The following is a 27,642-nucleotide window of genomic DNA, read 5'->3' as shown; positions in this document are numbered from 1 at the left end:
TGCTATATGGAGCACTGTCACTTCTCACCTCCCAGAGCCTCCCAACTGTAACAAGTGTTCTTTTTACAGAGGACAGGCACCATGAGGCCCAGCTGGTGGCGTCAGAGATTAGACACCAAATAGGACTCAGCAACAAGCAAGAACTTCCCTTCTAGAAAGGGTTAACAATCTCCTGGAGGTTCCCCAAGCCCATGCTGTGGCAAATGATGTTGAATGAAAACAAGAACCATAGCTTCCCAGTTACATTAAGTTATGAAATTTATTTATATTTGACCTTTAAAAGCCAGAACATAACAAATCTCACTTTCTGGAAAGTCATCTTACTAGAAATACAAGAAGTGCACTTAATACAAGGAAATAAGTTTCTTGGTGCCACCAGTGAGGTGGACATACACTCATATCAGTTCCCTCAAATGAAGGTTTCGTCAGATTTCCCTCCAGACTTCTGAGATGATCTGAATTCAGGAAGGTCTGAGAGAACTGTTTCCAGAAATTACAGCGAACAAGCTGACCTTAACTTTTGGGTCCTCCCGAGAAATACTAATGAAAGAACTGTTTTTTCCAGCGGGCCTGTCTTTGCTGGCTTCTCGGCATCTGCAGCTCTTCACTGGCAGGCACGGAGCCCCGCAGCAGCAGTGTACAAGCACAAGGTCACTTGCAGCCCCATTAGAGACATATGACATCAAAGAACCAACCTAAACCCATATGCCTTTTGGTCAGAGGTTCTGCTCCTACAGATTAGGCTGACAGCTCTTGGACTTATATTTATTAATATTTGTGAAATATGAACTCCAAGCTTCTTGAGCTGTTACTAAAGCAAGTTTCCAGCAACAGCTTTTATTAACAACTGTTCATCATGCGATGTGCTGTGCCTTATGAACAATGTCTCGTCACAACAGACCAGGGGGCGGTACTGGGTTTCCTACAGCTTCTCTCTGCATCTACAAAGCAGGTTTTCAAACACATTTTACATGTCGAAACCAGTGTCATAAGGAAAACATATGTGATAGAAAAACAATGCTCAGTTTAATCTGTTACCAAGCAGAAGGTAAAAGAACTAGTATCCGCTGAGTCCCCAAACTTCTTTCTTCTAATTCATCTGAGGATTCTTTTTTTGTGCTTCTAGAGTAAGAATTAGGCAGGCTCCCAAATAGAGAGGTAAACATGACCGCGTTGTTTGAAACTACTTCATTAATTTGTAAATCAGAACCAAAAAGCTCTGGCCCTCCCACTTCTCTTTGCTGACCCTCCTCCCCACTTATGGATAAACAGACTTTAACTTCCCTAACCCAGAAACACTTCCACCAAAAATATATGGTTATACCTTATCCTAAAAAGGCACCATGCAGGCATTTAAGACTGAACCAGTGAACTCTAAGGATATGTAGTATTAGGAAAATATCACTAATCAAAACATCCAGCATCAGATGGTGCAAAACCCCAAGAGGACTGGTGACATGTACCCCGGGATGGCAACCCCAGCTTCTGGCAACCCCACAGCCCAGCGGAAGCTTCAGCTCTGGTCAGGTGCACGGCTGCCAGAGTCTGCACACCTCGGGGACAAGGAAAGGAGACGCTTGCTTCATTGTGCTATTCATGACCCAGAAAAGGTCCTGGCTGGCTTGCAGGACTCGAGAGACAAACACTGGATGGGAGGAATGAGTGTGAAACAAGAGGTGGAGAAGCTAGATTCTCTTCCACAGGAGGCGGCAGAAGCTCCAGAAAGTAGCCGAGAACCAACACAAACTCAACCATGTGACAAACAAGGTTAACAGTAGGGGAAGACAGCTTTGGCAAGAGCCCAAAGGGAAGAGGAGGGCTGACCTGGGGACCCATTTCCCCTGTCAGAAGTGACCCTGTCCCAATGCCATGGCTCATTTTCAGGTCTGTTGAACAGGTAAGGTACAGGAGTCATAGGTTTCACGTTTAATATGTAATGGAAGCTCTGGAACATGAGACAGACAGCAAGCACAGACTCTGCTCACTGGTCGATGATGGAGCGCTGCAACACCTGATTCATCATGTCCTCTTCATCAACATCATAATCCTAAGGGCAAAAACAGACATGCAGCCTCAGCAACTGTTCCCAGATGCAAAGACTGGCTTTCAGTAGAAGCAGGACAGCCTAGCAACTGGATCTGGAGCAGGCTGCCAGGAACTGGATCCCTGATTCAACTGTCTGTGATGCTAGCTATGTAACTTTGGGAAAATTAATCTGTCTCTGCTGCCTTATTCTTTTTTTTTTTTGATGGAGTCTCACTTGTTGCAGGCTGGAGTACGGTGGCACAATGTCAGCTCACTGCAACCTCTGCCTCCCAGGTTCAAGTGATTCTCCTGCCTCAGCCTCCCAAGTAGCTGGGACTACAGGCGTGTGCCACCATGCCCAGCTAACTTTTGTATTTTTAGTAGAGATAGGGTTTCACCATGTTGGCCAGGATGGTCTCAATCTCTTGATCTCGTGATCTACCCGCCTCGGCCTCCCAAAGTGCTGAGATTACAGGTGTGAGCCACTGCACCTGGCCAGTCTGCTGCCTTATTCTTAAATGAAGATAAGGATGCCTCCTTTAAATGGAGATTGAGAGACCCAGACAGCACATGAATGGAGCCTGGCACAGACCAAGTGCTCAGAACGTTTATAAGTTTGTTGGAACAGAACACGCAGATGCACTGAGCTGAAGAGTTGTTTCTGAGAGGTGGAATCAGTGCCCAGTACAGAATCAGTTTTTTAGAGCCATACAGTACAGCAGAAACTATAGTGCAACCAGCCCTCTTTAATGAGGCATTTTTAGGAATTACATTAATCTGTGTCACATTAACAAAAAGGGAGTTATTCTGAAGTCTGAGTTTCAGACACTGTCAGACTGAGAATAAATATTCTTTATGACAATTTAGGAAAGAGCTTTCTTTCTTAGATACTGAAATTCAGCCATTAAGACCGAACACCACTCTAAAATCCTAACCTGACATCTATATACGTAGGAGGTTTACCTGATATAGTTGGCCAAATTTACCTATTACTATAATGCCAAGACAACAGTGTGCCCCTTTGAAACCACCCAGCTCTAGGGAAAGAATATAAACCTGACAGCCGTATTTGGCTAGTGGATATATGCTATTTGACCTGAAGTACTTTTGAAGATAATTAAAACCTGTGAAACTTCCTGTGAAATTTTCCTGTCCTGCTTTGGGCATGGGGTGGGGGAATGGAGAAGCTAGGCAATGCTGCGCCTGCATTTCCACAGGAAAACAAGGGGTGGAGGTGATGGCAGCATAGAGTCGGACACAACCCGGCTTGGAAATCCTCAGGAGGATCATTTCAATTATGGTCCCCATGGACATGTGAGCTTGAGCCTCCCAAGTCCAAATTGTTTTTTTTTTTTTTTTTTTTGAGACAGGGTCTCATTCTGTTGCCCAGACTGCAGTACAGTGGCATGATCTCAGCTCACTGCAACCTCTGCCTCCTGGGCTCAAGAGATCCTCCTGTCCCAGCTCCCTCAAAGTAGCTGGGACTACAGGCAGGAACCACCAACAACTGGTTAATTTTTATATTTTTTTGCAGAGACAAGGTTTTACCATGTTGCCCAGGCTGGTCTCAAACTCCTGAGCTCAAGCGATCCACCTGCCTCAGCCTCCCAAAATGCTAGGATTATAGGTATGAACCACCACACCTGGCCCCAAACCAAGTTCTATAACAGGCAGAAGTTATATAAACCACAAGAAAAGTAGACAAAACTTTGGGGGCAGGGCTAGGAAATGGAAAGAGCAAGCATCACTGTCTCTGTCTCAAGACTGACCAAATCATCTTTGTGTTTTGTTTTGTTTTGAGACAGAGTCTCGCTCTGTTGCCCAGGCTGGAGTGCAGTGGCACAATCTTGGCTCACTGCAACCTCACTTCCCAGGTTCAAGCGATTCTCCTGCCTCAGCCTCCCAAGTAGCTAGGATTACAGGCACCCGCCACCACACCCGACTAATTTTTTGTATTTTTAGTAGAGACAGGGTTTCACTATGTTGGCCAGGCTGGTCTCGAACCCCGACCTCGTGATCCGCCCACCTTGGCCTCCCAAAGTGCTGGGATTACAGGCGTGAGCCACTGCGCTTGGCCCAGATCATCTTCTTAAATGTCACTCTGGGTGGGGCGTGGTGGCTCACGCCTGTAATCCCAACACTTTGGGAGGCCAAGGTGGGCGGATCACGAGGTCAGGAGTTCGAGACCAGCCTGGCCAACATAGTGAAACCCTGTCTCTACTAAAAGTACAAAAATCAACAGGGCATGGTGGCATGCGCCTGTAGTCCCAGCTACTCAGGAGGCTGAGGCAGGAGAATCACTTGAACCCAGGAGGTGGAGGTTGCAGTGAGCTGAGATCATGCCATTGCACTTCAGCCTGGGCGATGGAGTGAGACTCCATCTCAAATAAACAAATAAATGTCACTCTGGCCACCTGCCTGGCCCATGAATAGAAACTGTATAGTAGCTACAGTATACATACTGGAAGCCCATCTAGCTCCCCAGGTACAGCTGCCTGCTCACCTCTTTCACTCAGTCTTCTACCATCCCAGATTTCTCTCTTGACAATCCCCTTTATCACTGTATCCAGTATACAGACTGGAAGCCCATCACAACAGTGACAAAGTTCAACACCGGGGGGGCCCCACTTCCCCTTTTGAGAAGAGTGAAGTAGCCGTGTCATTCCCCCAGGGGAGGGATCAGAGCCTAGGCTCCAGACTTACCACGAAAGTGTCGTAAGAAAACCGGTGCCGGCGTTGGATGTGCTCTCTGAAGTTGGCGCTGCGGTAGTTGGGGTCTCCCCAGGGCATCGAGGCACATATCGGACAAACCTTTCAACACAAAAGCAAGGTCTTAAGCACCCAATTTCCAAGCTTGCACCAGCCCTCTGTAGCCTGTGTCTGGCCTCCTTTCTTCCAGGACAGCTTTCCTGACATACTGTCCAGGGCCAGTAACTCCTTCCTGTGCACATCAGCAGCCCAGAAAACACTGCAAATTTCCTACTCAAGTCAAATGACACGTGGGAGTGGGTAAAGTTCAAATCATGATACCACCCTTTCTCATTCCCTACTGTAGGCAGAGAAGTGAGTCAGCCTGGTGGGGGGCCTAGACTGGCCTTCCAATCCAGCACAGAAGACAATCCAAAAGCACGAGGAAAACTAAGAAAATAAGCCAATGAGCGATGTCCCAGGGAAGTAAAACACAGCCTCACATGCATCTTAACAAAGGAAATACTCAGGTAAGGGGGATGGGGCCAAAAAGCCCTCACGCAACAGGTTGATTTGGGTTTTGAAGATTGGGTATTTGGAAAGGCAAAGAGAACAAGATAGAGTGCTCCAGGCCAGGCACAGTGGCTCACACCTGTAATACCAACACTTTGGGAGGCCAAAAGCGGTAGATCACCTGAGGTCAGGAGTTTGAGACCAGCCTGGCCAACATGGTGAAACACTTTCTCTACTAAACTTACAAAAATTAGCTGGGCATGGTGGCACACACCTGTAGTCCCAGCTGCTTGGGAGGCTGAGGCATGAAAATTGCTTGAACCCTGGAAGTGGAGGTTGCAGTGAGCCGAGATTGTGCCACTGCACTCCAGCCTCCAGCCTGGGTAACAGAGTGAGACTCTGTCTCAAAAAAAAAAAATGCTGCTCCAGAAGAGGTAGCAGCACGGAGAAAAGGCCAGAAGGTGGCGGTTACTGTCAACACATGCAAACGACCAGACCAGTGAGCATGGAAAACTCATGCCAGGGAGAGAGATGACCTAAGTGCCCCCACTTAAAGGTGCAACCCTACCCCACAGCAAAGAGGATACAGTGATAAAGGGGACTGACATGAGAGAAATCTGGGATGGTAGAAGACTGAGTGGAAGAGGTGGACAGGCAGCTGTAGCTGGGGAGCTAGAACATAGGACGGGACTAGAGACTGAAAAGGAGATGGCTTCCAAAGGGAAGGGAGAAACGCAGAGTTAAGAACCTGCAGAGGAAGAGGAAGACAGAACAGAGGGCCAAAGGCTGAAGAGAAAGCCTCAACATAGACAACATAATCAGAGGGATTTCAGAAGCCAAAGGAGGGCAAAAAGACAGAAAATTAGGCTGCCATACCAGAAAAGTTCAGCAATAATAGTATCCAACAAAATTATGAGTGCAAGTAACATTTAACCAAGTCAATCTGTATCTAAGAATTTAGCTTATAAACATACATAAATACAGGCAAAGATATGTTTCTCAAAATGGCCAGTTCTATCTTAAGATGAGCATTGATAGCTGCCCTAGTACTCTCACAAAAGCTCATTAAAATTCTAAAATCTCTGCACCACTGTTTACAGCAATGGAGCTGAAGGCTGCCCATACAACAGAGTATGTAGTTCAAGAGAAGCAGTATGAGATAAATGGAAAAATTAAAACAAAACTATAGAGGAAGTATACACCTAACTATAAAAAAAGACCTAGTCTGTCAATCACATTGAGAGAAAGGTAACGCATTGCTGAGATGGAACAAATACTTTTTTTTTTTTTTTTTTGGGAGTTTCGTTCTGTTGCCCAGGCTGGAGTGCAGTGGCATGATCTCAGTTCACTGCAACCTCTGCCTCCCGGGTTCAAGCAATTCTCATGCCTCAGCCTCCCAAGTAGCTGGGATTAAAGGCGCGTACCACCATGCCTGGCTAATTTTTGTATTTTTAGTAGAGATGGGGTTTCACTATGTTAGCCAGGCTGATGTGGAACTCCTGACCTCAAGTGATCCACCCGCCTTGGCCTCCCAAAGTGCTGGGATTACAGGTGTGAGCCACCGTGCCCGGCCTATGTTTTTTTTTTTTTTTTAAAAGGAGACTACACATGCCAGTCAGTGATATCTGAGTAAAATGTCCAAGGATTGATAAGCCTTTTCCTAATAATTTCACCTAAATCCTCTTTCCCCACAAATACGAAGAAGTTACTTCCAAAAGCTTCATGGAGAAATTTGGTGGATACCAAGGGATCCAAGTTAATGTTAGCAACAATAGACATCACATGACTTAATGTAGCACCCAGAGAACTCATGTACCATCCCTGCCTCTGCTTTGGGGGGAGGGGAAAATTGCTATGAAGGACATTACCATTGTTAAAATTAAAACATGAATTTTATGTTAGATATTAGATTGTATCAATGTTAAATTTCTTGAATATGATTATACACACAAAAATATAATTTTCCAGGAAAACACTCTTGTTCTTAAGACATATACACTACTGTATCAGGGTGCAAACTATTCAGGGTGCAAAAAAGTCATGGTATCTGTAGCTTATTCCCAAGTGGTCAGCAAAAAGTGTGTATTATAGAGCATGGTTAAGCAAATATGGTAAAATGTTAACAATCTGTGAATCTAGGTGTAGGGCACACAGGAGTTCATTTTACTAATCCCATCATTTTTCTCCAAGCTTGATCCTTTCCCATAATAGAGTTTAAGAGGAAAAAAAAAAAAAGGTTACTCTTACCACAGATTTGGTATCCGTGCTATGGAATAATTTGCAGTGTTCCACAAGTCCTTCCTGATCAAAGTTCTTCTCAGGACAGTAAGGACAAGGAAAGGTATAACGGTTTGGAACATTCCTGGAAGGTGAAAGACAGGAAAAAAGAAAATTTTTCTGTGAGTACCTTTCCATTCAACTTCAACCACAGTACACTCCCAAAAGGAGCAAAGCTCACCGAATGTGTAACGACAAGGACGCTGATGATCACTTTAGACTCAGATCAAGTGTTTTGAAGACAATAGCTCAGCTAGCCGGACATGGTGATTCACACCTGTAATCCCAATAGGCCAAGGCAGGAGGATCACCTGAGGTCAGGAGTTCAAGACTAGCCTGGCCAACATGGCGAAACCCTGTCTCTACTAAAAAATATAAAATTTAGTCAGGATTACTGGCAGGTGCCTGTAATCCCAGTTACTCGGGAGACTGAGGCAGGAGAATCTCTTGAACCCGGGAGGCAGAGGTTGCAGTGAGCTGAGATTGCGCGACTGCACTCCAGCCCAGACAACAGAGCGAGACTCCATCTCAAAAAAGAAAAAAAGAATAGCTCAGCTAACATCTGAAGTGAACACCAGAGTCCTCCCTTGCATACTCCTCCCAAAATACTTGTATCAGCTTTAGCCAGCATAACAATTCATACAACTAAACCCCTGACCATGCAAGGTGTCCAACCTCTTTGTATTAATAGCAAGAGATGACCTCCACCTAAGGGGAGACTGAGTCATTTACCTTGGCTGAAGAGATGCATCCTTAATGGTGGCCTTCACACCTTCCATGATGTAATTCTGGTATTTGGAACAAGTAGCCACATGGGACCGGATCTTGGATAGGAAGAACTCAAATAGGAAGAATCAGAGCCCACAAGTTAGTGAGGACCTTGTAACAGGCCAAATGTAGTCCCAAACAAGGGCGCAAAGAAAACTAGACCTACACCACCCTGGCAAATAATCTCACCAGACTCCTGACTATGCTGATGGGGCTGAAACCCTGATTATTGCAGATTTCCCATTAATAACAAGGCTGCTATTTTATTTGACTAAATCAGGATATCCGCTTCCACTCTAAAATAACTCTTCTAGAGGTTTGCTCCTATTCATGACAGGCTGTGTGCTCACAGACAAGTTCCAAATCTAGGATGTTGTTAAAAGTTTTCTATACTAGCATTTAAACTAGTCTCCTTATAGCAAGCCAAAAACCACATTCTGTTATGTGCAGCAGAGAAAAGTGATCATTTAGGTAAAACGTATAAAAGCCACCAACCCTGATTAAAGTATCAATCACCAGACTCTGAGAAATAATCTTTAAAATCTAAATTTTTTTTTTTTTGAGATGGAGTCTCACTTACTCTGTTGTCCAGACTGAAGTGCAGTGGCACCATCTTGGCTCACTGCAACCTCCGCCTCCCGGGTTCAAGTGATTCTCCCACCTCAGCCTCCTGAGTAGCTGGGGTTACAGGCGTGTGCCATCATGCCCAGCTAATTTCCATATTTTTAGTAGAGATGGAGTTTCACCATGTTAGCCAGGATGGTCTCGAACTCCTGACCTCAAGTGATATGCCTGCCTTGGCCTCCCAAAGTGCTGGGCTAACAGGTGTGAGCTACCATGCCTAGCCCAACCTTTCACATAAAATCTAGGCTGTGCAATAGTAAAATAGAAAGAGAAGAAAACCCAGAGAATAATGCTTCATTACAGGTTTTCTAAAAAGAAAGAAAGTTTTAAGAATTGAAGAAAAGAGGGAGGAAAGAAAAACATTTTTAGAGGCATGCCAACCATACAATAACTGATCTTGAAAATGGAGAAAAGCAAAAGCACACAGTAAAACAAACAAAAAGCTCATCATGGGTGGAGCGTGGTGGCTCACACCTGTAATCCTGAGGGAGGCTGAGGTGGACCATCACTTTGCACTCCCAAGTTTCAGATCAGCATGGGCAACATGAAAACTCTGTCTCTACTAAAAATACAAAAAAAATTAGGTGGGCGTGGTGACACATGCCTGTGGTGCCAGCTACTTGAGAAGCTGAGGTGGGAGGATGGTTTGAGCCAGGGAGGCAGAGGTTGCAGTGAGCCGAGACCACACCATTGCACTCCAGCCCGGGCAACAAAGCCAGACTCCGTCTCAAAAAACAAAACAAAACAAAACAAAACAAAACCAAAAACCACATTATGCATGCATAAATAAAGATGAAGAGACCGGGTGCAGTGGCTGACACCTGTAATCCCAGCACTTTGGGAGGCCGAGGTGGGCGGATCACAAGGTCAGGAGATCGAGACCATCCTGGCTAACACGGTGAAACCCTGCCTCTACTAAAAATACAAAACAAAACAAAACGAGATATATACATATATATGTATACATATATATATCCGCGCGTGGTGGCAGGCACCTGTAGTCCCAGCTACTCCAGAGGCTGAGGCAGGAGAATGGTGTGAACCCAACAGGCGGAGTTTGCAGTGAGCCGAGATCATGCCACTGCACTCCAGCCTGGGCGATAGAGTGAGACTCCGTCTCAAAAAAAAAAAAAAAAAAAAAAAAAAAAGGCAGTAGGAAACTGTAATTCAGTATCTTGAGTTTCTAAAAGTAAACTTCAAAGGGGGAAAAATGCTCCAAGATTGGAGCTCCAGCTTACCATGATGATTGTCTCACCTCCAGCTAAAGAACTTGACTTTAAGCTACAAACTGAGGAATCCCCAATTTTTTTTTTTGTAGAAACTGGGTCCACTATATTCCCCAGGCTGCTCTCAAACTCCCGGGCTCAAGCAATCTTCCCACCTCAGCCTCCCAAGGAGCTGGGACTACATGCAGACACCACTACACACAGCTAGTTTTGTTTGTTGGCTTGTTTTGGTATATACAGTGTCCCACTATGCTGCCCAGACTGATTTCGAACTCCTGGGCTCAAGTGATTCTCTTACCTTGGCCTCTCCAAGTGATAGGATTACGGGCATAAGCCACCATGCCCAGCCTCAATAGTGAAGCCCCCAATTAAGATATAGAAAATAGCCCTATTCAGCATTAAAATGGTCCTACTATGCATCGCTAATACTAAATCACCCTGAAAAGGAGATGGTAAGGTATATTCATACTATGGGCATCCATACCGAAGTGTTAAAAAATAATGAAACTGACATGCAAGGCTGTCCAATATGTAAGAGAAAAAAAAAACTGAAAGTGAAAAAAAAGTTGGGAATGAATGTACATTTAAACAAGTGAAAAAAGTTGAAGAAACATATATATTATAGTGTGATCTCATTTTGCAAAAATTCTACAACTGGGTTGGTAAACATTCTACAGTTTTTACCAACTTTTGGTAAAAATTTGTCAAAGGGCAGAAAATGTTATGTAGCTTTCGAAACTGAATCACTTTTTTTTTCTTGAGACAAAAAAAAGTCCAGCTCTATCGCCCAGGTTGGAGTGCAGTGGTGAGAACTCAGCTCACTGCAATGTCTGCCCCCTGGGCTCAAGCCATCCTCTCACCTGAGCCTCCCGAATAGCTGAGACTACAGGCACACACCACCATGCCCTGCTAGTTTTTTGTATTTTCAGTAGAGCTGAGGTTTCACCATGTTATCCAGGTTGGTCCAGAACTCCTGGACTCAAGCAATCCACCCACCTCGGCCTCCCAAAGTGTTGGGATTACAGGCATGAACTACCTTGCCAGGCCTTAAATTGAACCATTTTTGAAATAATCTCTGGAATGAGGAACAAGCCTACATTATTGTGTATTTTTGTATGGTCTGCAATTTTAAAAATTTTAATGATTCTAAAATCAACAAGGCTGTGTATATCTCTTGGAAAATAAGACAACAGTATTTCTCCTTTCCAGTAGCAGTTATAACACGTATGAAAATAAATATACTTGACTCTGATTATACAAGAGCATTTCAAATGTTAGCTATTGTTACTATAATCCAATGATTTCATATTGACTTTTTTTTAAGAGACAGGGTCTTGCTGTCAGCCAGGCTGGAGTGCAGTGGCATGATCATAGATCACTGTAATCCCAAACTCCTGGGCTCAAGTGATCCCTCCGGCCTCTGCCTGCTGAGTAGCTGGGCCTACAGGTACATACCATCACATCCGGCTACTTTTATTTTTTGTAAAGATGAGGTCTCACTATGTTGCCCAGTCTGGTCTCTTAACTCCTAGCCTCAAGCTCTTGTCTTGGACTCCCAAAGAGCTGGGGTTACAGGCATGACCCACCACGCCCGGCCAAAATTGATCTTTTATAGGAAAAAACTGGGATAACTCATTTCTATGGCTTTCAAAGCTAAAATATATACTTAACCAACTCTTAAAAAAAGAAACAAAAACCAGTAGGTTATGAAAACAAACCAGCCCAGCCATCACCACAGGTAACTGGCATGCACGCGTGCTGTTAGTGACCTAGTCATGCTCTAACTTCAGAAACAACATGGTAGCTGAACGTTTTACCCCATCTTATCATGGAAAGACACGGCCTCTTCCACATTACTTCCACATACATTCTTACGGCAGCCATGGCAAGAAGTCTCTGTGCTCTCAATCTGCCGCTCGAGCTCCATGGCTCGGACGCCAGGTGCCAGAGCGCTGCGACACACCCCACAGACAGGCTTCTTCGGCTTCAGACATTCCTGCAGGCATGCAGAGCAAAAGCTAGAACAAGACATACGGAGAACCTCTGTCACGCATCATGGAGACAAGAAAACAAATATGGATCAACTTTTAAAAAGACATCAATGGATAATGGAGTAAAAAACAACTTGCTCTCTCCTCCCAATTCAAATACTAAGTCCTTCCAGGCCAGAAGAATTGAGGGATAGGAGTGGACTACAAAGAACACACAACTACAGAAACAAATGCAAACTCCTGTGATATGCAATGAAGGTGTTAAGGTTGAGGGTTCAAGCCTTAGGCCCTGCCACCGAGGGATCTCAGTGGGGTTTCTTTTTTTTTTTTTGAGGCGGAGTCTCGCTCTGTCGCCCAGGCTGGAGTGCAGTGGCCGGATCTCAGCTCACTGCAAGCTCCGCCTCCCAGGTTCACGCCATTCTCCTGCCTCAGCCTCCCGAGTAGCTGGGACTACAGGCGCCCGCTGCCTCGCCCAGCTAGTTTTTTGTATTTTTTAGTAGAGACGGGGTTTCACCGTGTTTCTCGATCTCCTGACCTCGTGATCCGCCCGTCTCGGCCTCCCAAAGTGCTGGGATTACAGGCTTGAGCCACCGAGCCGGCTTCAGTGGGGTTTCTTGAATCTTATTCTTTACTTTGTGAAATAGAGAGAGTAGTACCTACCTCTAGGATTGCTGGGAGGATACAGTTTGTATAGCAGACCCCTGGCAGAGTATCCAGCATGTACAAAACGCACTATAAAGGGGAGCTGCTATCATTAGAGGTGAAGGCAAAGCTCTACAGGAACATAAAGGGAAAAGCAACTAGTTGTGACCTGAGAAGGAAAGGGCTGGAAAGACTGCAGAGACGGCTGGGCGCTGTGGCTCATGCCTGTAATCCCAGCACTTTGAGAGGCCAAGGTGGGCAGATCACGAGGTCAGAAGTTGGAGATCAGCCTGGCCAACATGGTGAAACCTGTCTCTACTAAAAATACCAAAATTAGCCAGGCAAGGTGGCAGATGCCTATAACCCCAGCTAATTGGGAGGCTGAGGCAGAAGACTCGCTTGAACCTGGGAGGCAGAGGTGGTTGTGCACTACAGCCTGGGCAACAGAGCGTGACTCTGTCTCAAGGGGGAAAAAAAAACCAACACTGCAGAGACAGCGTCTCTGATCAGCCTTAAAACTGTTCAGCTGGATCCTTTTGTAGTTCATGGACGTGAGGACTGGGTGTTCATGTGCATGTGTGAGATGTGCCACCCTCGAACCTTGTTACAGATGTTGGCCCATTACCCATCTGACATTTAAAAAAAGAGGTCAGCTAGCAGAGGAAGGGAAGACTATTCTAGGCCTAATTTAGGCTTAAAATTCATATGTATCTGAGGAAATAAAAATCTAACAGACTTTTCCTCATAAGCAGTAGGGAGCCAGAAGTTTAAAGCAAGGTATTAACAAAACAAGACCAAATCCAGGTTTCAGAAAAATATTTCTGTGCTATCACGGAAAACAAAGTTTTGTTGTTGTTGTTTTTGAGACAGAGTTGTGCTCTGTTGCCCAGGCTGAAGTGCAATGGTGCGATCTTGGCTCACTGCAAAATCCGCCTCCCGGGTTCAAGCGATTCTCCTGCTTCAGCCTCCCAAGTGGCTGGGGTTACAGGCACGTGCGACCACACCCAGCTATTTTGTATTTTTAGTAGAGACGGGGTTTCACCACGTTAGCCAGGCTAGTCTCGAACTCCTGACCTCTGGTGATCCACCTGTCTTGGCCTCCCAAAATGCTGGGATTACAGGCATGAACCACTGCACCCAGTCCTATACTTCTTTTTTTTTTTTTTTTTTTTTAGGTGAGAAGAGACAACGTAGAAACCAAACAGATGGCTAAAGGCAGAGGACTGTGAGGGTCTGACTGAAGCAGTAGGGGATGAATTCAGGAAACCATTCATGGAGAGGCAGAATCAGGAGGACTTGATAACTTACTGACTTTGAAGAAAAGAAGTCAAAGATGACCGAGTTTCTATCCTAAAGCCTAGGCAGATGGTAATGCTGAGATAAGGCATACAGAAAGAATGGAGAAGACACCCTGGGCTACTTACCCAACCTGATAGATTAAGGCAGTATAACCAAATCTGCCAGAAAGAACTAAGGAAATATAATGAAAGGCAATCTTCTGAACACTTGACCATTTTCTATTGCCTCTAAGAATCTCCTTCCTCCTTGTCACTAAGTTAGATGTTAATGCTGTTAGGCAAAATTCCAGACCAGGTACAGAGAAGGTAAGGGAGTCTATTCATTCACCACTAAGGGCAATGGAAACTTGACAAAGCCCTGTTCTCATGATGCTTACATTCTAGAGTGAAGGGAAACACAAATGTTAATTTCAGATAGTGATTAAATATATGAAGGAAATATGGCAAACAGACCAGCTGGAGGGATCACAGAAAGCTGCTTCTGAGGAGTTGGCATTTGAGCTGGGTGGGACCTGATTACGAGGACAGCCACACAGATCTGGGTGCAGAGCTCCACACCAAGATGATGCCACACACAAATGAGGACTGGAAAGGCAGGCAGGCAGACCTTGGGGGCCACAATGCGGTAGACCATGGTGAGAAGGGCAAGCGATAAGGCAGTAGACACAGGCAGGGCCTGTGGCCATCACTTCTGTTGCCTGTTCACAAATGCAGATGACAACAGGAACCCAAGAGAGCACAGAGGGTCCAGTGAGTATAATGCAACCAAACCCAGCATGCAGATAAAAGCAGCTCGAAGTCTCTTTGCAAGCACACACACAGGTTCAGCTCATCTATCAAATGTTCATGAGTCACTTTGTGCCTGAGACATACCCAAACTACCAGACTGCTTTTGAACTGCTCAAATATCCTGGGCTGGCTTTTCAGTTTCTATTTCCTATTTATGGGCCCTTTCCTAGTTCAGCCTTCTGACGCTCCACTCTGTCACAGTGCTAGGAAGAAATTCTCCTCTCTTGGGCACCCAGCCAGCTGCCTTTCTCCAGCTGTATTCTACTGGATTGGAGAACGCAGTCATTCAGGGCTTGAAATAAAGTTTTATAAAAATCCAGTGCCCCAGCCAGAGTTGTAGTGATGCTCAACTTTCCAAGCACAAAAGGTAAAAATCAAGTAGGCACAGGAGAAAGCATTCGGTTGGAGCTAAGGGGGACTCAGGCTGCCCTCACAGAGGTGCTTCCATCTGTCTTCAATTTGCACTGAACTGCTGAGCACGTGGGGCTAGGACAGCGAGGATAGGATAGAGAAGAGCCAAGGTTTGAATACCAGTAGTTCCTTGCCCTCTGACCTAGGAAAGGTTCACCCAGCTCAAGAAAATCTCAAATTTTGCTGCTCTTCATTTAGCAAACTGTGCTGGGTCTAGCCTTTTTACAAATGTTAATAGTAAATGAAATCCACTGAATTAATCCAAAATCAGGTAAACCTGATCCAAGGATAAGCGGATTCAATGAAAAAGCTAAAGACCACTTCAACTCTCATGAAGCTTGCTTACACGACTTATTAGTTCATTCAACCATTACCTGATCATTCACCCCACGCACAGAGGTGTGATCCCTGAAATACCCTCCCACTTGCAGAATGAATTTTTACAATAGTTTGACGAGTCATTGGTACTGATTTGTAAACTCTGAAGGCAGAGTCTACCCCAAGATCTGGCACATAGAGGCCATTCCAGTCAGTTGAGGGGCAAAAAAGATATGGCCACTCCATCATGAGCTGTAAGTTTTGCTCTGTGCAAGCAAGGAGAAGGAAGTTAAGTCCCAGAAAGGAAGTGGGGGAAGTAATTTAGATGGGGATGGGTGTTTGATGAGGTAAACTAACCAGGGACTTGAAGCCCGAAGCGGGGGGGGGGGGGGGGGGGGTTGGGGAGGAGTTCCAGGCTAACTGAATTGCAAAGAGGAATAGCCTAAAGCTACATGATGAGGCAAAAAGCAGCCAGTTAGGTGCCAAGCACTGTTCTCTAGACTATTAAAACGGTCACCTGCAGTATATCTGGGAAGAGTTAGGCCACGGCGACCCTTCGACAGGCAAGCGTCGGACCCTCGGTGTATTCACCTGTAAAATGGCTGCCAACCCTCCCCCGCTGCAGGGTGGCTATAGAATAATGCCCATGGAGTGCAATGGCTACTGTGTCTGCTGACTAGTGAAGGGGTGCCAAGACCAATGCCAAGGTGATCCCACAGTAAGCACTGAGAGAGACGAGAGGAAAAGCCAATTCTGAGGCAAGAAGCAGGTGGCCACGTTGTCTACAATTCTTTCAACTCAGGTGTGTCTGTGCGTCTGACGGAACAAGGCTTAGATTCAAATCGACCAACCTCGAAAGCCCCGGCCACAGCCCAGGACTGGACATCTTTACACATATCTGCTTTAATCATTATAACCAGTCTATTCACAGTATTCAGGTCATAAAGGCTTAATTGAAAACTGAAAGAAACAAACCTCCTACACAGGAAGTAGAATGCTAACAATCCCATCTGCCAACTCCCACCCCCTTTCACAGCTAAGGGCAAACTGGCCAGATCCCCATAAAGACTTCCCTTTTGTTGTTTTAGTCTAGTCCAGCGTTTCTCCCAACTTTGGTTCGTATTAGAATAACTCGCCACAGCTAGACTCAATGCCAAATGTCCTATGCTTTAAGAGCGACGCGGTCTAGAAAGGAAACGTCGGCTCTCCAAGGGCGGACTTCCGAGCCTAAAGTCCCCGCAGGGCACGAGTCCACTATCACGTGTGGGAAGGAGACTGACAGGCCGCCTGGAACATTGCAGGCGCTCAACGGACAGCAGCTGCCCCGCTAAGACGGGCGGAGGGACGGGATACTTAGAAGTAAGCGGGGCGGGACAGAAGAGCGCCCCGGCAGCTTTCACGGCCCTTAGGAGCCCCGGGGGACACCCCCGGGAGGCCCCTCTGGGTGGGTCCTCTGGCTCCCGCCCTGAGACGCATCTCGCTCCTCGGCTCCATTTCCTTCCCAGTCAGTTAAGTGCCTCCCGACCAGGCCCGGGCTCGCCGCTTACACGTGTCCGCAGGGCACCTGTACCGGCTTCTCGTACACCTCTAAGCACACGGGACACGTGAAGCGGCCTAGGGGATCAGCCTCCGCCGCCGGCCCCGCCAGCTGCGCAGCTCCCCCGCCGTCTTGCTGTTGCGCCGCCATCTTGCTGCCGCTCTGCGCCGCGCAACGGCGGCCGATGAGGAGTAGGCCAAGGGGGCGGGGCTCGCGGCCGGAGGGGGCGGGGCTCGCGGGGAGGTGAGCGGTTGGGGGCGGGGCTCGTGGGTGGGCGGCCCCTCGCGGCCCCTGGGGCCCCTCTGACCCAAGCGAGCTGGAGGCCGAGGGAAATCTGGAAAACGTGGAAGCCAGATCCAAAGGCTGCCAGAATTGGGACGGGCTCTGCGCGTGGGCCGCTGTTTTCCAAATTTAAGTCGTTAGTTCGGCACCACTTGCACTTATCACTATTTATCTTCGAATCAAATTGCTTTTTCCTTAAATTTATTTATTTATTTATTTAATCTATTTTGGGAAAAGGTCTTGTTTTGTCGCCCAGGCTGGTGTTCAGTGGAGCGATCATGGCTCCCTGCGGCCTCGACCTCCAGGGTTCAAGCGATCCTCCCACCTCAGCCTCCTGCGTAGCTGGACCACAGGCAGTCACCACTATGCCGGACTAATTTATTTATTTTTGGTTTTTTTTTTGTAGAGATGGGGAAAGGAGGTGGGGAAGGGGCGATGCCGAGAGCGGGCGGGTCTCACTGTTGCCGAGGCTGGCCTCCAACTCTTGGACGCAAGCGATCCGCCTGCCTCAGCAACCCGAAGTGCTGGGATTACAGCGGTGAACCACCGTACCCAGCCATTTCTTAAATTTAAGCAAATTTAATAACATCTAATTCCTGAGCTGCAAGAAGAAAGTCAATATCATTTATTTATGCAAAGGAGCTGGGTACGGTGGCTTACGTCTGTAATCCCAGCACTTTGTGAGGCCGAGACGGGCGGATCGCTTGAGCCTAGGAATACGAGAGCAGCCTGACCGACAAGGTGAAACCCTGTCTTTACTAACAATACAAAAATTAGCCAGGCGTGGTTGCCCATGCCTGTAGCCTCAGCTACTCAGGAAGCTGAGGCAGGAGAAGCCTTTCACCTGGGAGGCGGAGGTTGCCGTGGGCCAAGATCGTTCACTCACTCCAACAGTCACTGAACTTCAGCCTAGGCAACAAGAACAAAACTCCATCTGAAAAAAAAAAAAAAAAAAAACCCCAACAATAAAGCACATTCCTTTCAAATTGTGCAATAATCACCATCAGCTATCTCTAGAATTCTGGTCGTCTTGCTAAACTGAAACTGAAACTCTGTCCCCATTAAACCATAACTTCCTGTTCCCTCCTCCCATCCCCATAACCCCAGACCCTGGCAATTTTGTCTATGCTTTTGAAGCACTTATAGCTATAAAATTTCCCCTGAGCACTGCTTTCACTGTGTCCAGTAAATTTTGGCATGCTGTGTTTTTGTTTTCATTTGTTTCTCAATATTTTCTCTCTTTATTTATTTTATTTATTTATTTATTTTGAGATGGAGTCTCACTCTGTCGCCCAGGCTGGAGTGCATTGGTGCGATCTCTGCTCACTGCAGCCTCCACCTCCTGGAGTCAAGCAATTCCCCTGCCTCAGCCTCCCAAGTAGCTGGGATTACAGGTGCCTGCCACCACTCCTGGCTAATTTTTGTATTTTTAGTAGAGACAGGGCTTCACAATGTTGGCCAGGCTGGTCTCAAACTCCTGACCTCAAGTGATCCACCAACCTCGGCCTCCCAAAGTGCTGGAATTACAGGCGTGAGCCACTGTGCCTGGCCTGTTTCTGAGTATTTTCTAATTTCCCTTGTGATTTCTTCTTTGATCCATTGGTTCTTTAAGAGTGTGTAAATTTCCACAAATTTGTGAATTTTCCAGTTTTTCTTTGATATTGATTTCTTCTTTTTCATCCCCCCTCCCCATATTGATGTCTAGCCTTATCCAGTTGTGCTTGGAGAAGACATTTGGTATGATCTCTTCTTTTATTTCTTCTTTCTTTCCTGTTTTGTTTGTTTGTTTGTTTGTTTGAGACGGAGTCTTGCTCTGTCGCCCAGGCTGGAGTGCAGTGGCACGATCTCGGCCCACTGCAAGCTCCACCTCCCGGGTTCACGCCATTCTCCTGCCTCAGCCTCCCAAGTAGCTGGGACTACAGGTGCCCGCCACCACGCCCGGCTAATTTCTTTTTGTATTTTTGGTAGAGACGGGGTTTCACCGTGTTAGGCAGGATGGTCTCGATCTCCTGACCTTGTGATCTGCCCGCCTTGGCCTCCCAAAATGCTGGGATTACAGGCGTGAGCCACCCCCGCCCCCTGGCCCTTTCTTTCCTTCTTATCTTTCCCTCTCTCTCTTTCTTCTTTTCTTCTTTCTCTTTTTGTAGAGATAAAGTCTTGCTGTGTTGCCCAGGCTGGTCTCAAAGTCCTGGGCACAAGCAATCCTCCTGCCTCAGCCTCCCAAAGTGCTGGGATTACAGGCCTGAGCCACCACGGCTGGCTGATGTCTACCTTTTAAAATCTCTTGAGGCTTAATTTGTGGCCTAACATATGGTCCATCCTGTAGGCTATCCCATGTGTGCCTGAGAAGAATGTGTATGCTGTTGTTGGGTAGTGTCTGTATATGTGTTAGATCTGGTTGTCTTACTGTGTCGCTCAAGTCCTTTATTTCCTTACTTATCTCCTATTTGTTCTATTTATTCTTGGGAGTGGGGCATTGAAGTCTCGACCTATTATTGTGGAATTGTCTATTTCTTCCTTCAATTCTACCAATTTTTGTTTCATATGTTCTGATGGTCTGTTATTAGGTACATAAATGTTTATAATTGTTATATCTTCTGGCTGCATTGAACTTGTTATTAATATACAATGCCTTCTTTATCTCTTGTAATCTTTTGGACGAGTAATTTTTCTTTTTTCTTTTTTTGAGATGGAGTCTTGCTCTATCGTCCAGACTGGAGTGCAGCGGTGTGATCTTGGCTCACTGCAACCTCTGCCTTCTGGGTTCAGGTGATTCTCCTGCCTCAGCCTCCTGTGTAGCTGAGACTACAGGCATGCACGACCACGCCTGGCTAATTTTTGTATTTTTAATCGAGACAGGATTTCACCATATTAGTTAGGCTGGTCTCGAACTCCTGCCACCGTGCTCGGCCTGGACAAGTAATTTTTCTGATATTAGTATTGCCAGCCCTCCTGTTCTTTGGTCACTATTTGCATGAAATATCTTTTTCCATCCTTTCAGAGCCAGTCTATAAAGTGAGTTTCTTGTAGACAGCAATACAGTTGAATCATGTTCTTTAAAAAAAAAAAAAAAAAAAAAAAGCTGGGTATGGTGGCTCATGCCTGTAATCTCAGCACTTTGGGAGACCGAGGTGGGTGGATCACCTGAGGTCAGGAGTTTAAGACCAGCCTGACCAACATGGTGAAACCCTGTCTCTACTAAAAATACAAAAATTAACTGGGTCTGGTGGTGCACACCTGTAGTCCCAGCTACTCAGGAGGCTGAGGCAGGAGAATCGCTTGAACCTAGGAGGCAAAGGTTGCAGTGAGTGGAGAACGAGCCACTGCACTCCAGCCTGGGCAACAAGAGTGAAACTCAGTCTCAAAAAAAAAAAAAATTCTGGGCCGGGCGCGGTGGCTCAAGCCTGTAATCCCAGCACTTTGGGAGGCCGAGACGGGTGGATCACAAGGTCAGGAGATCGAGACCATCCTGGCTAACACAGTGAAACCCCGTCTCTACTAAAAAATACAAAAAACTAGCCGGGCGAGCTGGCGGGCGCCTGTGGTCCCAGCTACTTGGGAGGCTGAGGCAGGAGAATGGCATGAACCCGGGAGGCGGAGCTTGCAGTGAGCTGAGATCAGGCCACTGCACTCCAGCCTGGGCGACAGAGCGAGACTCCGTCTCAAAAAAAAAAAAAAATTATTTTTCCTTCCTTCCTTCCTTCCTTCCTTCCTTCCTTCCTTCCTTCCTTCCTTCCTTCCTTCCTTCCTTCCTTCCTTCCTTCCCTCCCTCCCACCCTCCCTTTCTTTCTTCCTCTGTTTCTTTCCTTTTTTTTTTTTTTGAGACAGGGTCTCTGTCATCCAGGATGGAGTGCAGTGGCATGATCACAGCTCACTGCAACCTTGACTTCCCAAGGTCAAGTGAGCCTCCTGCCTCAGCCTCCTGAATAGCTGAGACTACAGGCATGTGCCATTTACACCTAGCTATCTTTTCTATTTTTTGTAGTGACAGGGTCTCTCTATGTTGCCTAGGCGTTTTTTTTTTTTTCTTTTTTGAGACAGGATCTGGCTCTGTTGCCCAAGCTGGAGGGCAATGGCACAATTTTGGCTCACTGCTACCTCCGCCTCATGGGTGCAAGCCATCCTCCCACCCCAGCCTCCCAAGTAGCTGGGACTATAGGCGTGCACACCACAGCCAGCTAATTTTTAAATTTTTTGTAGAGACGGGGTTTCACCATGTTGCCCAGGCTGGTCTCAAACTCTTGAGCTCAAATGGTCCTCCTGTCCTGGTCTTCCAAAATGCTGGGATTACAGGCGTCAGGCATCATTATTAAAATTTGTTTGCTTAAATTTAAGAAGGGGCTGGGCATGGCTGCTCACGCCTGTAATCCCAGCACTTTGGGTTGCTGAGGCGGGTGGATCGCTTTTGTCCAGGGGTTGGAGACCATCCTGGGTAACATAGTGAGACACCCCACTGCCCCCAACTCCCTCCCCTGTCTCTACAAAAAATACAAAAGTAAGTGGATCACTTGAGGCCAGGAGTTCAAGATCAACCTGGGCAACGTACCAAGACCCCGCTGTCTACAAACAAACAAACATAAAATTAGCCGAGTGCAGTGGAATGGATGTGCCTGTAGTCTTAGCTACTCGGAGGAGGGCTGCTTAAGCCCAGGAGTTCAAAGTGTCAGTAAGCTGTGATCTTGCCACTGCACTCCAGCCTGGGCAAGAGCAAGACCCTGTCTCAAAAAAAAAAAAAAAAAATTAATGCCAGGTGCAGTGGCTCACGCCTGTAATCCCAGCACTTTGGGAGGTCAACATGGGAGGATCACTTGAAGCCACGAGTTCAAGACCAGCCTAATCAACATAGCAAGACCCCACCCCCCCGCCCACCATCTCTACATAAAAAAAAACTAGCGCCGGGCGCGGTGGCTCACGCCTGTAATCCCAGCACTTTGGGAGGCCAAGGCGGGCGGATCACAAGGTCAGGAGATCGAGACCACGGTGAAACCCCGTCTCTACTAAAAATACAAAAAATTAGCCGGGCGCGGTTGTGGGCGCCTGTAGTCCCAGCTACTCGGGAGGCTGAGGCAGGAGAATGGCGTGAACCCGGGAGGCGGAGCTTGCAGTGAGCCGAGATCGCGCCACTGCACTCCAGCCTGGGCGACAGAGCGAGACTCCGTCTCAAAAAAAAAAAAAAAAAAAAAAACTAGCTACATGTGGTGGTGCACACTTGTGGTCCCAGCTACTCAGGAGTCTAAAGTGGGAGGATCGCTTAAGCTCTAGAGGTCGAGGCTACAGTGAGACATGATTGTGCCACTGCATTCCAGCCTGACTGACAGTGACCCTTTCTCAAAAAAAAAAAAAAAAAAAAAAAACAGGCCAGGCGCGGTGGCTCACACCTGTAACTCCAACACTTTTGGAAGGCCGAGGCGGGTGGATCACAAGGTCAGGAGATCGAGACCATCCTGGCTAACATGGTGAAACCCCGTCTCTACTAAAAAATTACAAAAAAATTAGCCGGGCGTGGTGGTGGGTGCCTGTATTCCCAGTTACTTGGGAGGCTGAGGCAGGAGAATGGCGTGAACCTGGGAGGAGGAGCTTGCAGTGAGCCAAGACCGCGCCACTGCACTCCAGCCTGGGCAACATAGCGAGACTTCATCTCAAGAAAAACAAAAAACAAAAAACAAAAACAAAATAAATAAAATTTAAAATTCTATTCCTCAGTCTTACCAGCCATATGTCTAGTGCTCAATAGCCACATGTGACTCGTGGCTACACATTGAAAAGAGCAGACATAGAACATTTCCATCGTTGCGGGAAGATCTATTGGACAGCGCTGCTATAGATACCCTCATGCATGTGAGACAGCTACATGCACACAGATATCCAGGACAGTGTTGTCACAGTAGGAAGATACTGGAAGCAACCAAAATGATGATTGGGGGTTGATTAAATAAATGCAATAGATATAATTACTAGTATGTCAATTCCATGAGGTCACGGGGTTTTGTCGATTTCATTTACTGTTGGATCTTCAGCTTCCAAAATAATGCCTGGTGCATGCTAGATAACTACATAAATATTTGTTAAATAAATATGAAGCTGATATTGAATCATCTCATATATATATATTTTGTTTTGTTTTGTTTTGTTTTTTTCAGATGGAGTCTCGCTCTGTCACCGAGACTGGAGTGCAGTGGCACAATCTGGGCTCCCCGCAACCTCGCCTCCTTGTTTCAAGTGATTCTCCTACCTCAGTCTCCCGAGTAGCTGGGATTACAGGCACGCACCACTGCTCCCGGCTAACTTTTGTATTTTTAGTAGAGATAGGGTTTTGCCATGTTGGCCAGGCTGGTCTTGAACTTCCAACCTCAGGTGATCTGCCCACCTCAGCCTCCCAAAGTGCTGGGATTACAGGCATGAGCCACCGCACCGGGCCCAAAATATATTTTTTAACATTTTAAAACAACATCAAGATGCCAAGTAATGCAACTAATATATGTGTATGTTTGTATATGATAAATAGATGCCTTTGGAAAGTAGGGTGACCAAGTGTCCAGGTTTGCCTGGGAGCGAGGGGTTTCCCAAGATGTGGGACTTTTTTTTCCCAGTTTTGGGACTTTCCCAAAACTGGGAAAGTCCCGGGCAAAACAGGATGAGTCAATTGCCCCACTGGAAAGATTTTTTTTTTTTTTTTTTTTGAGATAGAGTCTCACTGTGTCACCCAGGCTGGAGTGCAGTGGGACCATGTTAGCTCACTGCAACCTCCATCTCCTGGGTTCAAGCAATTCTCCTGCCTCAGCCTCCTGAGTAGCTAGGATTACAGGCGTCCACTATCATGCCCGGCTAATTTTTTTTTTTTTTTTTTTTTTGAGACGGAGTCTCACTCTGTTGCCCAGGCTGGAGTGCAGTGGCCGGATCTCAGCTCACTGCAAGCTCCGCCTCCCAGGCTTACACCATTCTCCTGCCTCAGCCTCCCGAGTAGCTGGGACTACAGGCGCCCGCCACCTCGCCCGGCTAGTTTTTGTATTTTTTTTTTAGTAGAGATGGAGTTTCACTGTGTTAGCCAGGATGGTCTCAATCTCCTGACCTCGTGATCTGCCCTTCTCGGCCTCCCAAAGTGCTGGGATTGCAGGCTTGAGCCACCGCGCCCGGCCCCGGCTAATTTTTTACTATTTTTAGTAGAGATGGGGTTTCATCATGTTGGCCAGGCTGGTCTCGAACTCCTGACCTCTGGTGATCCACCTGCCTTGGCCTCCCAAAGTGCTGGGATTACAGGCATAAGCCACCGCGTCCAGCCCCTGGGAAGATTTCTGAGAATCTGGTACCAGTGGTTCCTATTAGAAAGGGAAACTGGCCTGGGCGTGGTGGGTCGCGCCTGTAATCCCAGCACTTTGGGAGGCTAAGGCAGGTGGATCACTTGAGCCTGGCGGTTCGAGACCAGCCTGGGCAACATCGCAAGACCCTGTCCCTATTTTATATGAAAAGAAAACAACAACAAAAGGGCATCTAGGGAACTGGGTCTTAGGTTCTGGGCCTGGAGAAAGACTCGTCCTTCTGTTTCCTTTTGTGTTGTCTGAATATTTATATCAACTTCATGCACCACTTTTTAATTAAAAATTCGGGACCAGGTGAGGTGGCTCACATCTGTAATCCCAGCACTTTGAGAGGCTAAGGCACTTTCCTGGAGCCCAGGAGTTCGAGACCAGCCTGGGCGACATAGCAAGATCCCATCTCTACAAAAAATACAAAAATTATCTGGGCATGGTGGCATGCACATGTAGGCTCAGCACTTTGGGAGGCTGAGGAGGTCTGCTTGATGCCAGGACGTTGAAGCTGCAATAAGCCATGATTGTGCTATTGCACTCCAGCCTGGGTGACTTTTTTCTCTTAAAAAAAGAAAAAAATAAACAAACAATGATGCTTTAAGAACAGTTAAGATGAATCAGAAATAACTCCAGCCCTCAAATCCTGTAACTCTCAGGCGTCAGAGTTCTATCAGCCTCAGGCCACATGTAAAATTTATCACTATACTTATCTAAGTTAGGCATAATTTACCCCATCATGTATTGCTACATATTTAAACCTGTGGGCAGATAATTTCATCTTGATTTCAGCTGATTCTTCAAGATTGCCAAATTGCTGAGAGCCAGGAGGAATTCCTACTGACACCACCAGGGGGCGTATGAGCATCTCACAGACTTACCTGGCTCTGCAGAGAACACGGGCTCCTTTATTCTTTCCAGTTCTGTAAGTATTTCCTGCCTCTGCCCATCATGGCTTACTGTACATTGCCTGAAAACAAAAATAAAAAAAAAGACAGAGTCTAGGCCTAAAAGGAATCTTAACAGAGGAGACACTGGCAGGTAAATATTCATTCAACCAGTAACCCTGTGTGCTAAGTATCCTGCTAAGTGTTGGAAATGTAACAGTGAATGATTCCATCTCAAACAAGAAAGCCACGCGGGAATGATCACATAAAAATGCGGCCCCTGGCAGGGCGCGGAGGCTCACGCCTGTAATCCCAACACTTTGGGAGGCAGAGGCTGGCGTATCACTTGAGGTCAGGAATTTGAGACCAGCCTGGACAATATGGTGAAACCCCCGTCTCTACCAAAAAAAATGCAAAAATTAGCCGAGTGTGGTGGCACATGCCTGTAATCCCAGCTACTCGGGAGGCTAAGGCAGGAGAATCGCTTGAACCCAGGAGGCAGAGGTTGCAGTGAGCCGAGACCACTCCACTGCACTCCAGCTTGGGCGACAGAGTGACAGCCTGTCTCAAAAAAACAAAACAAAACAAAAAAACTGCCTCCAGAAAATTGTATTCATTCGTTATCCCACCAGCTCATAGCATTTTATAGTTTCTATTATATCAAGGGTCAGCCACGTAATGGTAAAAACATAACGATCTCATAATATCTGACAAGAGCTGCAACCAAATAATGAATACTAACAAGAAGACATTGAAATGGGGGATTTGAATCCACCTTCATCTACAATAAACTGCACCTCATGTGTACATTGTGACTTGAGACATTGGCTGAGGATAGAACAAAGTCATCACAATTAACAAGACATTTCAAAACTAAGCATTCACATAGAAGTAGAATTTCCAGGTCATTTGGTAAATGTGTGTTTAATTTTTGTTTTGTTTTTGAGATGGAGTCTTGCGCTGTTGCCCAGGCTGAAGTGCAATGGCACGATCTCGGCTCACTGCAACCTCTGCCTCCTGCGTTCAAGTGATTCTTCCGCTCCAGCCACCTAAGTAGCTGGGATTACAAGCACCTGCCATCATGCCTGACTAATGTTTGTATTTTTGTAGAGATGGGGTTTCACTATGTTGTCCAGGCTGGTCTTGAACTCCTGATCTCAGGTGATCTGCCCACCTCGGCCTTCCAAAGTGCTGGGATTACAGGCGTGAGCCACTGTGCCTGGCCAATGTGCGTTTAATTTTATTAGAAACTGCCAAACCGAGCCATTTTCCAACTATTTCCCATGACCACTAACAAGGTATGAGTTGCTTCACATTCTCACCAACATTTGGTTGTCAGACACTTTTATTTTAGCCATTCTAGTGAGTGTGTAGTGGTATCGTGCAGTTTTAGATTTCATAACGATTAATGCCATTGAGTACCTTTTCATTTGCTTATTGGCCATTTGTATGTTTTACCTCTGTGAAGTGTCTGTCCAGATCTTTTGTTATTTATTTATTTATTTATTTATTTATTTATTTATTTATTTTTCGAGATGGAGTCTCGCTTTGTCACCCAGGCCGGAGTGCAGTGGTGCCATCTCGGCTCACTGCAACCTTTGCCTCTGGGGTTCAAGTAATTCTTCTCCCTTAGCCTTCCTAGTAGCTGGGATTTCGGGTGTGTGCCACCACGTCCAGCTAATTTTTTTGTATTTTTAGTAGAGACAGGGTTTCACCATGTTGGCCAGGCTCGTCTCAAACTCCTTACATCAAATGATCCACCCAGATTGGCTTCCCAAAGTGCTGGGATTACAGGCATGAGCCACTGTGCCTGGCCACACCATTCTTTTTTTTTTTTTTTTTTTTTTTTTTGAGACAGAGTCTTGCTCTGTTGCCCAGGCTGGAGTGCACGGAGTCCGGTGGTGTGATCATGGCTCACTGCAACCTCCGCCTCCTGGATTCAAGCAATTCTCCTGCCTCAGCCTCCTGAGTAGCTGAGATTTCAGGTGTGTGCCATCAGATCCAGCTATTTTTTTTTTTTCCGCATTTTTAGTAGAGACAGGGTTTCACCATGTTGACCAGG

At 46.4% G+C, this 27,642-nt stretch overlaps 1 protein-coding gene and 1 non-coding gene across 2 annotated transcripts; one reads left to right on the top strand and one right to left on the bottom strand.

Annotated features, from left to right (window-relative positions):
• Positions 1-240: 240 nt before the first annotated feature.
• On the bottom strand, positions 241-17,271 carry RNF114 (ring finger protein 114). The gene is made up of 6 exons (XM_015148787.3): positions 17,118-17,271; positions 11,989-12,139; positions 8,236-8,342; positions 7,474-7,588; positions 4,729-4,836; positions 241-2,047 (listed from the first exon to the last, which is right to left on the bottom strand). Exons 1-6 carry the CDS (start codon positions 17,255-17,257, stop codon positions 1,982-1,984), a joined length of 687 nt encoding a protein of 228 aa, XP_015004273.1. The 5' UTR covers positions 17,258-17,271; the 3' UTR covers positions 241-1,981.
• On the top strand, positions 13,285-13,389 carry LOC114670700 (small nucleolar RNA U13). The gene has a single exon (XR_003720395.1). It is a non-coding gene; the product is annotated as a small nucleolar RNA U13 (small nucleolar RNA).
• Positions 17,272-27,642: the final 10,371 nt, after the last annotated feature.

The sequence above is a fragment of the Macaca mulatta genome, chromosome 10 (genome assembly GCF_049350105.2).
Source record: "Macaca mulatta isolate MMU2019108-1 chromosome 10, T2T-MMU8v2.0, whole genome shotgun sequence".
In the NCBI taxonomy this organism is placed as follows: Eukaryota; Metazoa; Chordata; class Mammalia; order Primates; family Cercopithecidae; genus Macaca; species Macaca mulatta.
The sequence above is the reverse complement of the archived record's forward strand: the minus strand, read 5'-3'. Positions and strand labels throughout refer to the sequence as shown.

What these genes read in the sequence shown, in the direction of transcription:
- RNF114 (XM_015148787.3), bottom strand. Translation starts at nt 17,257, where the DNA reads ATGGCGGCGCAACAGCAAGACGGCGGGGGAGCTGCGCAGCTGGCGGGG. An exon ending in CAGGTGCCCTGCGGACACGT is followed by an intron (nt 12,140 to 17,117) that starts GTAAGCGGCGAG and finishes GTCTTGTTCTAG; the next exon opens with CTTTTGCTCTGCATGCCTGC. An exon ending in GCCATGGCTGCCGTAAGAAT is followed by an intron (nt 8,343 to 11,988) that starts GTATGTGGAAGT and finishes TTCCTATTTGAG; the next exon opens with TTCTTCCTATCCAAGATCCG.